The sequence below is a fragment of the Littorina saxatilis genome, linkage group LG16 (assembly GCF_037325665.1).
Source record: "Littorina saxatilis isolate snail1 linkage group LG16, US_GU_Lsax_2.0, whole genome shotgun sequence".
Lineage (NCBI taxonomy): Eukaryota > Metazoa > Mollusca > Gastropoda > Littorinimorpha > Littorinidae > Littorina > Littorina saxatilis.
Genome location: NC_090260.1, coordinates 38,701,589 through 38,714,088, shown reverse-complemented (window position 1 = coordinate 38,714,088; position 12,500 = coordinate 38,701,589). Strand labels below are relative to the sequence as shown.

Below are 12,500 nucleotides of genomic sequence, written 5' to 3'. Positions count from 1 at the left end.
GACTTGTCTGACCAGAACAAGGATGACGTCATCATACTTTACGGTCCACCTGGCTCAGCTAAGACTTTTCTCCTATTAATTAAGGGTGTCCTGTGGCTGAAGGAGGGGTGTGGAAGGGTCTTTGTCGTGCAGACACGTCCTGAAGACGGCGCAGCTTCTGCCTTCCTGGTGGCCCATCAGCTGGAGAAGACCGCGGCACAGGGACCCGACAGCGTGCAGCTCGTCAACACGCAGGACTTCTGGGACAACGAGAAGAAGACATGGACACAGGGAGGCGAGGTGAAGTACCAGGCCTGGGTGCAACAGCTGTGTGATCAAGCCAGGGACATCCCAACAGGGGCAGTGCACATATTAGCCGATGAGGCAAACTGGTGAGTATGAATGGCGTTGTAGGCTGCAAACATAATTAATATTGAGGATTTAACGATAACGTCTTTACACTACGATTTTTGATTCACATGAGTAATCAGTGAATCTTAAAAATGACCTGTGTCCGTACGTATGGGCACCGGCCCGCCGCTTGTCCGTGAACACTTGTTTGTTGGATGTTTTTAAAGCAAGAGCTTTGAAACTGTGCACACTTCCAGGTTTGATGATCTCCCGCTCTGACTTCAGTTTGGTCGAACTTCGTCATATTTCCAGTTCACAGATGCCGGGTCATGCTCGATTCTTAACAAGAAACGTTACATTTAGTTTTTGTCGGATATTTTGACGGTAAAACCTACAATTTTTACACTCTTCGTGTTTTTATTAATATCTTTAGACAAGACATAATTGTGGCTTCTTTTCATCAAATTCGAAAGTCACAGCGTGAAAATCCTGGCTGGAGAAGATCTGTCATTGCTGAACATATCCACTGAGGTATCATGAACAAGTCGTTAAGCTATGAGACTCTGATGCCATTGTTTGATTTAAGGTCACAACAAGACCAACAATGATTCTGGGGTGTGTTCTACAACATTAACACTGATTCTGGGGTGTGCTCTACAACAACAACAACAATGATTCTGTTGTGTGTTTTACAAAACAAACACTGATTCTGGGGTGTGCTCTACAACACCAACTGTGCTTGCCCTTGAGTTGCTGTAAGATCTTGAAGATGACTTATGTAAATTATGGAAGATGTCTTTTGAATGCTACAAAGAACCGACGCGCTCAAAACAAAACGAACACTTGAATAGAAAAATTAATCAAAGTTTATTGTGGATTGGTATACTTGTCAATGTCATAGGAATCCGGAATCAGTTCGTAATATTAATATATAAAAAGCTAAACATAAACCTATGGAGAGCTGAATAACTTCTATTGGAGCGTGGCGGAAAAACTGATCTAAGTTTAGAATATGAATTGATGCTAAAATGTGGAGTAGATATGACTAGCTTGAGTGGGAGCGCAGAACGTGGAGCGTGGAGTGAGAAGCGCGGAGCGCGGAGCGGTGGAAACTTTGACAGCATCAATATAATCTAAACAGGCTCAAGGCGAGCAACTAAACAGAACATTACAAATTAACTTGATAAAACTGGTCCCAGGAACAGAGCAAAAAACCTATCTATACTAAAAACATGTTGTTCCCTGAACGGCTTCCCAGCAAGTGACAACGAATACAGGCTATCCACCACAGAGGTGAACTAAAAGTTACTGCGCGTTACTACGGTTATACTGTTGCAAAGCATGCGTCCCGTGCTCTCCGGGGAAAATCTCCATAGGCTAGCATGGTGTCCAGCGTGAGCCATACAGGCACATGAAATTAATATCAGAAAAACGCCGGCCACACTCTCGTTTATAAATTTGTTCGTTACAATATTTAACGTCAGTAAAACAAAACAAAGGTCGCACCAGGACGCTCATACTTAAAAAAGAAAAAGAAAAGATAAAGAGCAAGCTAGACCAAAAACACAAGCAAAACAAAAAGAATCTAAATACACAGAAGGCTCCTTAGCAGGGGCATTCACATTCCCCCCTCGAAGACAACTTAGTCTTTACAAAAGCCAACATAAAAAATCAACAAAAATCATGGAATACATACGTGGTTCAAAAAACAAAATCCGAAACATTACAGAATCCTTTTGGCATTATCCAAAACGTAGCTGTTCGAAACGCACTCTCTTTGAGTCCCAATCTAAAAAATCACACGTGTTCTTTCAACAAGCGTAACATCATATTTCGTCGGTCCGTCACTCAACATATCGTGTCAACATCAATCTTACACCTTTACATAAACTGCAACTCAGTATGGATGACTGTAGTCGCAACCTACAAAAGAATACAAACAAAAAAAACATCTTCAGTCTTCTTAATCATAAGCACAGGCATCCGCACGCGGGAAGGATTAAACAAAACCGATTCATTAAGCGCTTGCCTTTGCCAACAAGAGCTTTCGTTCCAAAATGCGGAACCAAAAACATATATACAAAATGGAGAGAAACCACAAAGTCACAAAAAATATTTGCATTAAGACGAAATTTTCTCCCAAAATCAAAACAGCGCTACCTGTCAAAAAGGCGAACGGATTACGTCAGACCAAAACATGCACAAACGGTCTGTCGAAACAGTAAAGTTCACTGGAAAAGTCCTTGGGTGTCCGGGTCTGCCTTCACCAGCACGGTCAGCTTGGAGATGGGGCGCCAGTAGTAGAAAGTGGAATGGCTCGTCTTCGAGGTGACCTTGACAGTCTTCAGCTTGCAGGTTCGCACGAGTCCATCGTCGCTGGGGCGAACCTCCGTCACGAGTCCAAGAGGCCAATCTGCTCTGCATACGGCTTCGTCACGTAGCACGACGACATCTCCGACAGCAACGTTACGTTGGGGAAGAAGCCACTTTCTTGTTCGTCGTAGACTTCTTCGTTGTGGTCTTCTTCGTCGTGGTCTTCTTCGTCGTGGTCTTCTTCGTTGTGGACTTCTTCGTTGTGGACTTCTTCGTACTGGTCTTCTTCGTAGTGGTCTTCTTCGTCGTGGTCTTCTCAAAATCCTTTCCATGACATGGAGGGCGTCGGAGATGCTGGGTTCGGCGAGTGTCGTGCGATATACGGAAGCGACTGATTCACCTTCTTACTCGCTGAGACAATGTTCTGTTAGAGACACGTGCATCACGTCATGGACAGACTGTTTCGGCGACACTTGTCCCAGTATGGTCCAACCCAACGGTGTGAGAACGGCGTATGGGTCTCCCTTGACGACTCTCTCTGGCATGAATAGCTCTGCATGATCGTAGCCAATCAACAACCCGGGAGTGCAGCCTTCGAGCAATGGGGGAATCTCGCTGGCAATATGGCTCAAATGCTGGATGTTGCGAGCGGTTTCTGATGTGGGAATGTTCTCAGTGTCCTTGGTGAGATGGGTCCGTCGTATAGAGTGTTTTCAAGTTGTGGGAAACATTGGAGTTGAGGGCCTTGACACACAATCCGGTCACTCTCTGACATTCGATATGAGTGTTCTGAGAAGTCATAGTGTTCAGCCTCAATGACGCTGGTTCAGGATGAGTGTTCAGCTTGTCACTCAAAGATTCAGTAACGAAGGAAATGCAAGACATGGTGTCAAGCAGTGCGTATGTCGTATGCTCTACCGTGGGATTCTCTTTCGTCGAAACTCTGACCGGAACAATCATGGTAGCTCTGACTGGTCTGTCTGACTTGTTGGTCGTCGCGAATGCTGATCCAGAGGCAGAAACACGGGCATCTTGACTGAGACAGACAAACTTGGAAGAATTTGGCGGTCCCTGGGCATTCCGTTGCTGATTGGGAATCTTCTTCCTGTAGCTGGGCGCTCCATGCAGCATAGTGAGATGTGGACCTTGGCACATGTCGCATATCGCCCTGGTAGTGCAGTCTGCACTTCTATGGTCAGTCTTTCTGGCACAGGAGAAGCACAAGGACGTTTCGTACATGAAGTGTTTCCTGTCCTCAACGGGAATCTCATCGAACCTCTGGCATCTGAGTAGAGGATGAGAAAAAGAGCTGGTCGGAAAACGAACGGTACAAAAGGGACAGACTTCGTCGCAGTTCGTATTCAGGACAGTTTTAGCGTGGTGCTGACAAAGACATTTGTCACACTCTTGACATGCAGATGTAGTAGAACAATCCGTACTGTACGATGTTTTCTTGGGGACTGCTGAACTGGCGATCTGTGAGGTGGAAGAGGCGGCAGATTTGCTTGAGGAGAAAAGGGGCTCGCAAAGGATGTCTGCCTCTGTCTTGATGAAAGCTGACAGCTCCTCAAAGGTAGGGTAGCGTTTTTTTCTCGTTCTTGGTCTTGTTTACTTTCCGCACCCAGTTTCTCACCAACCAATCTGGAAGCTTGCTCATGAGTGTCTTGTGATAGGCTTGGTCTTCCAGATTCTGTAGCTGGCCTATCACTCGGCTCGCCACAAGGCATTGTCCAAGAAAGTCCGAGAAGGCGCGGAGGGCTTGTCCATCTTTGGGTTTGATTACCGGCCATGCATCTAGTTTTTCTCGGAAGGCTCTGGCAACGACGAAAGAACTGCCGAACCTTTCCTCCAGCGTCTGAAGGGCCTGCTGATAGGCCTGGGCATCCCTGATCAGAAAGAGTCCCTTGACCGCATCCTTCGCCGGACCGTCCAAGTACTTCTCCAAGTAGAGGAGCTTTTCCTCTGCAGAAACGCCCTGCCGCTCAATCAAAAGAGTGAATGAGGACCTCCAGAGAGGGTACGTCAATGGATCTCCTGAAAACGTAGTGGGCTCCTGCGTCGGTAACCTGTTGATAAGGAGAGCCTCAGCTAGAGTACGAGCTAGGGCAGAACCCTCGGAGAGCGCCGGCTGGCCTTGCATCTGAGGAAGGTATACATCTTGCCCGTAGACGTCTGAAGGGCTCGCAACCGAAGCCTCTTGAAAACCATGCTGTGTGTAGTCAGTGTCAGGAGCAAAGCTTGCAGCGTGGTCATATTGCTGTGTTTGCATGGGAGGATGCGTGACAGAAGGCCCATATGCAAAGTTTGGCACATAGGTCGGAGACTCTCGGGAGGTCATGGCAGGAAAAGGACCAGGGAAAGGCCTGGGAAAAGGTCTCGCTGATGGATTGAGGGGTTTGTGAGGGAAGCGGGAAGGCGCGTAGATCTGGCGAGGACGATCTTCGTGGCTTGGAATCTCAGCTTTGACAAACTGAGGCCGAAAGGAGATCGCAAATTGGCCTCCGACTCTTGTCGTCATCGTGGTGGCTGTAGTCATCGTCGTAGTGGTAGGAGCCGTCGCTGTGACCGCTGCTGGAAGTGAATGAAAAGCGGAGAAAGGTTGGGCAAGGGTCCTGGAGATGCCTCGAAGAGTGTCGCGGATATCCTCGGCGGCCGACTGGAGATGCGAAGGGGCATAAGCCCTGACCTCCGTGGGCCTCTGAAGTGGCGGGAGTCCAGGCTTGGCTGCCGCAGGCTGGTGTTGCGCAGAGACGATGGTGTTGGCTCCCGGCTGGTGACGCGGGCGGGCGTAGGTGTCGGCTGTCGCAGGCTGATGTGTATCTTGTGTGTGCTGTGTGTGTCTATCATACCCTACCGCCACATCTCCTATGCTCTCTGTGTGTTTACCTACATGCAGGGTGTTGTGAGTACCTAGGTACCTATCAATGGGGCTATCACGAGGTAGTTGGGGCATGAAACTTTCTCTAGCCCTTTGCTGGTCTTCTATGTCAGTTTTAAGGATCTTAAAAACGTCATGCTCTTCTTGCACCTTGCCTTCTCTCTCCACCCCCTCTAGTGCAGCCTTAACTTCCTTTTCTTTTTTCTTCAAAGCTAACCTTTCATCTTGAGCTTCTCTCTCTAAACGAGCACACTCTCTTTCCATCTTTGCCTTCTTATCAGCAGCTAAAGCACACTCTCTTTCCATCTCTCTTTCCATCTCTGCCTTCTTCTCAGCAGCTAAAGCTATGGTCCTAGAAGCCTTCTCTTCTAAAAGCAAAAGAGTCTCTTCTAGTCTGGCCCTTTCATCTGCGACCATTTGCTGGGACCTAAATCTTGCTGCGCGTACCGCCAAAGAAGCATCTAGAGAAACCTCTCTAGCACCTCCAGAAGCGACTGTGGAAGTCAAGTCCGAGCTGGAGGCGTACGGGTCTAACTTGGGAAAGAGTCTGTGATATTGTTCTTTGAGCGTCTCCGTTTGCATGTGCATATCGCTCAAATCCTCTTCTATAGCTACATCACTTTCAGCCACTTGACAAAGCCTCGAGTTCGCTACATTCAGCTTGTTTAGGCGCTCACAGAGGCTTATTTTTTTAGCTTTAAGGACTCTCCTTTGGCCTGGTGTCTCCCTAAAAGCTGTGCACAACTCGCTGATCATATTCTTATGAGCTCGGCTTATGGCCCAGTACTTGTCTGACAGTTCCCTTACCTCAGCATTAAGCCTAGCCCTAACAATGGCGGGGCCTCTTTCTTCTCTACTTCGTTGAACGAGATGCTCTGCACTTGCAGCCTGTTGGGAGGGCTCAGTTCCTAAATCTTCCTGTGTGGGAGAATGTTCAGCTTGAGGGGGAATGTTATCTGAATTCAAAGTGTCTTGGGTCTGAGGGGGTTCAGCTACAGGCTCGCCCTGAGCGCCATCACGGTCGCCTTCATTCTTACGACTATCAGTGTCCGAAGCAAAGTGTTCATCCCTTTCTAACTTCAAAGTGTAAGGGGATTGCTCGGCGCTCTCATGAGAAGGTAATTTCTCATCCATACTCAAAGTCAAATGAAATCGTAAAGGTTAACAAAGACTTGCGAAATATAGAGAAACAAAATTCAAAACGGCACACCTCGGGTCACTCACTAGAAGGGAAGGAAATACGAAGTACGAAGTGTGCAATGCTATGGTCAACAAACCTAAAATAATGCCTAAGTTGCTCTGCTCTGGGCCCGACAAATAAATTAAAAAATTGTTCGCTAGATGCGAACACAGTTCCGTTAACACCAAAGGTTCATGATCTCTTCACAAGATTCGTAAGAATAAGAAGTTCAAAAGTCAGCGGCCCTAATCACAGGCCTACAAAAGTTCATAAAGTTCTTTGTCGAAAACAATCCAAAATGTTCCAAAAAATATCAAAGTTTCCACTGTGCTTGCCCTTGAGTTGCTGTAAGATCTTGAAGATGACTTATGTAAATTATGGAAGATGTCTTTTGAATGCTACAAAGAACCGACGCGCTCAAAACAAAACGAACACTTGAATAGAAAAATTAATCAAAGTTTATTGTGGATTGGTATACTTGTCAATGTCATAGGAATCCGGAATCAGTTCGTAATATTAATATATAAAAAGCTAAACATAAACCTATGGAGAGCTGAATAACTTCTATTGGAGCGTGGCGGAAAAACTGATCTAAGTTTAGAATATGAATTGATGCTAAAATGTGGAGTAGATATGACTAGCTTGAGTGAGAGCGCAGAACAGTAGAGTGTGAAGCGTGAAGCGCGGAGCGGTGGAAACTTTGACAGCATCAATATAACATAAACAGGCTCAAGGCGAGCAACTAAACAGAACATTACAAATTAACTTGATAAAACTGGTCCCAGGAACAGAGCAAAAAACCTATCTATACTAAAAACATGTTGTTCCCTGAACGGCTTCCCAGCCAGTGACAACGAATACAGGCTATCCACCACAGAGGTGAACTAAAAGTTACTGCGCGTTACTACGGTTTTACTGTTGCAAAGCATGCGTCCCGTGCTCTCCGGGGAAAATCTCCATAGGCTAGCATGGTGTCCAGCGTGAGCCATACAGGCACATAAAATTAATATCAGAAAAACGCCGGCCACACTCTCGTTTATAAATTTGTTCGTTACAACATTTAACGTCAGTAAAACAAAAACAAAGGTCGTACCAGGACGCTCATACTTAATAAAGAAAAATAAAAGATAAAGAGCGAGCTAGACCCAAAAACACAAGCAAAACAAAAAGAATCTAAAGACACAGAAGGCTCCTTAGCAGGGGCATTCACACCAACACTGATTCTGGGGGAGGGGGGGGTCTACAACACCAACACTATTTCTTGGGTGTGCTCTACAACACCAACAATGGTTCTGGGGTGTGCTCTATAACACCAACAATGATTCTGGGGTGTGCTCTGTAACACCAACAATGATTCTGGTGTGTGCTCTACAACACCAACACTGATTCTGAGGTGTGCTCTATAACACCAACGATGATTCTGAGATGTGCTCTACAACACCAACACTGATCTGAGGTGTGCTCTACAACACCAACACTGATTCTGAGGTGTGCTCTACAACACCAACACTGATTCTGAGGTGTGCTCTACAACACCAACAATGATTCTGAGGTGTGCTCTACAACACCAACAATGATTCTGAGGTGTGCTCTACAACACCAACACTGATTCTGGGGTGTGTTCTACAACACTAACAATGATTCTCAGGTTTGCTCTACAAGACCAACAATGATTCTGGGGTGTGTTCTACAACACTAACAATGATTCTGGGGTGTGGTCTACAGCACCAACAATGATTCTGAGGTGTGCTCTACAACACCAACAATGATTCTGGGGTGTACTCTACAACACCAACAATAATTCTGGGGTGTGGTCTACATCACCAACCATGATTCTGGTATGTGGTCTACAACACCAACAATGATTCTGGGGTGTGTTCTACAACACCAACAATGATTCTGGGGTGTGTTCTACAATACCAACAATGATTCTGGGGTGTGTTCTACAACACCAACAATGATTCTGAGGTGTGCTCTACAACACCAACAATGATTCTGGGGTGTGCTCTACAACACCAACAATGATTCTGGGGTGTGTTCTACAACACCAACAATGATTCTGGGGTGTGCTCTACAACACCAACAATGATTCTGAGGTGTACTCTACAACACCAACAATGATTCTGGGGCGTGCTCTATAACACCAACGATGATCAGAGGTGTGCTCTACAACACCAACAAGGATCTGAGGTGTGCTTAACAACACCAACACTGATTCTGAGGTGTGCTCAACAACACCAACGATGATTCTGGGCTGTGTTCTATAACACCAACAATGATTCTGGGGTGTGCTCTAAAACACCAACGATGATTCTGGGGTGTGCTCTACAACACCAACGATGATTCTGGGGTGTGCTCTACAACACCAACGATGATTCTGAGGTGTGCTCTACAACACCAACAATGATTCTGATGTGTGCTCTACAACACCAACAATGATTCTGGGGTGTGCTCTACAACACCAACAATGATTCTGAGGTGTGCTCTACCACACTCACAATGATTCTGGGGTGTGCATTACAACACCAACAATGATTCTAGGGTGTGCTCTACAGCACCAACAATGATTCTGGGGTGTGGTCTACTGCACCAACAATGATTCTGGGGTGTATTTTACAAAACAAACACTGATTCTAGGGTGTGCTCTACAACACCAACAATGATTCTGAGGTGTGCTCTACAACACCAACGATGATTCTGAGGTGTGCTCTACAACACCAACAATGATCTGAGGTGTGCTCTACAACACCAACGATGATTCTGGGGTGTGATTAACAACACCAACAACAAGCTGTCGAACTCACGGAATGAAATTGAACGCACTGCATTTTTTTCACAAAGACAATACAGTTTCGTCAATCCCCGCCACATGGAAATCACTCACTTTTCACGGGAAAAACGCAGTGAAATTGACAAGCCAGAATAGCGCGGAAGCGTATTGCGCTAAGCTTGAAAGCGCGCTTTTCTGTATTCTTGTTAACTCTCTGAGCTTTTAAGATCCCAAATTGACCCTGCTGCGACCCTGAAATTTGACTTTTGTCAACCAGAATTGGGTCATGTTTGGAAGAGCTCAACCTCTAGATTTACAAAGATGCACATTTGTTTAAGTTCTAGCCTCAGAAACATAAATACGAGCTAGTGGCTATAACGTAGCCACTTTTGAAGCTTAAAGAAATCAACTTTCTGGCCTGCGCTCGACCCCACTAGCCGTGACTTTGTAATTTGAGTATTATCACCCATATTGTGGTCACGTATAAAGGTCATCAATGAAGTTTCAACTCTCTAGCTTACAATAAGTTTGATAATTTCATAACTTCGAATTATTTGTGCTTAAACTTGACCCCGCTGTGACCTTGAAATTTGACGAGGAACATTTGAAGAATCATAAAGCAAAGGCGTTGTATGAAGTGCCAAGGCTATTGCTTTAAAGGACCCCAACAGGCTTTTTTTGGTGTCAAAAACGCGTTCATTTGCGTTTTGGCGTGACTTAGGTTAACCAGGCATATGCATGCCGTAGGAAATTGTTTTCTCACCTTCCCTCACAGGGTTTAGTTTATTTCGGAATCGTTTTGGGCCATAATCCGACGAATTTCGTGGCTGAAGCGAAGCGTTTTCGCGTTCCGATCTGGCGGCCATTGTATCACGAACGTCTGCGAGAGTACGGAAGTGGTGAATTGTGGGTAAAATTCCGATGACGTCACAAGCAGTATTAATGGCAGAAGCAACTTTAGCTGCTGAACCTTACAGTTTTGAGCCTGGGGGTTAAAATCAAGGGTCTGCTCGCACCGTGATTAGTAATTTTGTTTAAAAATCACGTTAATGCTCCCGATATTTTCTTGTCATCTCCAAAGTCAAGGCACAAAAACAAAATCCCTTGACTTTTGGGCCGGGGTAGCGCGACTGTTTATGTATAGAATTTTTTTTTCATTACTAGATTGTCCCGTCGCTGGAAAATTCGGGTCACTTCCTCCCAGTGGAAAGCTAGCAGCAACAGAGTCGCGCTACCCAAAAGTCAAGCGATCTATGGGATTTTTTTCTTTTCTTTATTGTCCCATCGCTGGGAAATTCGGGTCGCTTCCTCCCAGTGGAAAGCTAGCAACAACAGAGTCGCGCTACCCCAAAGTCAATGAATCTATTAGATTTTTTTGTCATTTCTTTATTGTCCCATCACATTCCACAACTTGGACACATACCACAACTTCGACACATTACCACGTCTTGGACACATACCACATCTTGGACACATACCACAACTTGGACACATACCACATCTTGGACACATACCACAACTTGGACACATACCACAACTAGGACACATACCACATCTTGGACACATACCACAACTTGGACACAGACCACATCTTAGACGCATACCACAACTTGGACACATTACCACATCTTGGACAAATACCACAACTTGGACACATACCGCAACTTGGACACATATCACAACTTGGACACATACCACAACTTGGACACACACCACAACTTGGACACATACCACAACTTGGACACATACCACAACTTGGACACATACCACATCTTGGACACATTACCACATCTTGGACACATTACCACATCTTGGACACATACCACAACTTGGACACATACCACATCTTGGACACATACCACAACTTGGACACATTCCACAACTTGGACACATTCCACAACTTGGACACATTCCACAACTTGGACCACAAGCGCGACTCTGTTGCTGCTAGCCTTTAACTGGGAGGAAGCGATCCGAATTCGCCAGCGATATAGGACAATAAAGAAATGAAAAAAGAAAGAAAAACAAATCTAATGGATCCCTTGACTTTGGGGTAGCGCGACTTTGTTGCTGCTAGCTTTTTACTGGGAGGAAGCGATCCGAATTTCCCAGCGATGGGACAATAGGCTGAATAAAGAAATGATTTTTTTTTTTAATTTTTTTTTACATTTTCACAAATCGCGGTTTTAGGTTCGACGTAATTTGTAAAATATGTTTTACATTTTTACAAATTACGGGTTAACAGCTCAGTTGGAGGTTTTAATTGGTGTCAGTGTGTATACATACAGGAGCCGGCGAGCAAATAGCTGTACCATATGCGCGTCTGTTGCTAGAGATCGTTCTTACTGCGGCGTCGGAGTTGAGACGGAAGTGTCCCATCTATCTGGGTTGATAATCGGGGATTAATGTAGAGTTGTATCCTCTTAGTCAGGTTTGAGGCACAAGGTTTACGAGGAAAAACCATTCTCTCTCAAGGGTGGAAGTCAAATGTCTGCCAGACTCAGCAAATAGATTAGGCAGCCCATGATCACTGTTGAGATTGTAGTTGAAGTTCAATCGGATTTGTTGTTGGTTATGTTGTTGAAGACGTATAATGTTCTCGAATTTGAGTTGATGTTGTTGTCGTCGTCGTAGTAGATGAAATCAAGGTTGTTACGTGTCAAATCAATCGTGTTCCACCTATTGTTTATCAGTGTAAAGCTGTTGTTAGTGGTGTTGTTGACATTGTAGTTGTTCTTGGTTTTTGAGTTGTCAGTGTTGTTGTCGTCGTTGTAGTTGTTGTAGTTGTTACCCAATGTTGAACTGTGTTGTGGTTGTTGTTGTTTTTGTTTTTGCTGATACAGTTTCGCTGGTTTCTCAACAATGCTGTTGTGGTTGTAGTTGTTGAGGTTGTAGTTGTTGTTGTTGTTATTGATGATGTAGTTTCGCTGGTTTCTCAACAATGGTGTTGTTGTTGTTATTGTTATTGTTGATGTAGTTTCGCTGGTTTCTGTTGGTTGTTTGTTGGTGTTGGTGTTGTTGTTGTTGGG

At 45.1% G+C, this 12,500-nt stretch overlaps 1 protein-coding gene across 1 annotated transcript in view; it reads left to right on the top strand.

Annotated features, from left to right (window-relative positions):
* The window catches only part of LOC138951369 (uncharacterized), a 6,390-nt gene extending 5,735 nt beyond the window's left edge, over window positions 1–655 (top strand). The window contains exon 4 of the mRNA XM_070322985.1: window positions 1–655. This exon is cut by the window's left edge and continues 157 nt beyond it. Within this exon, the coding sequence (XP_070179086.1) occupies window positions 1–375 (375 nt within the window). The 3' untranslated portion in view covers window positions 376–655.
* Window positions 656–12,500: the final 11,845 nt, after the last annotated feature.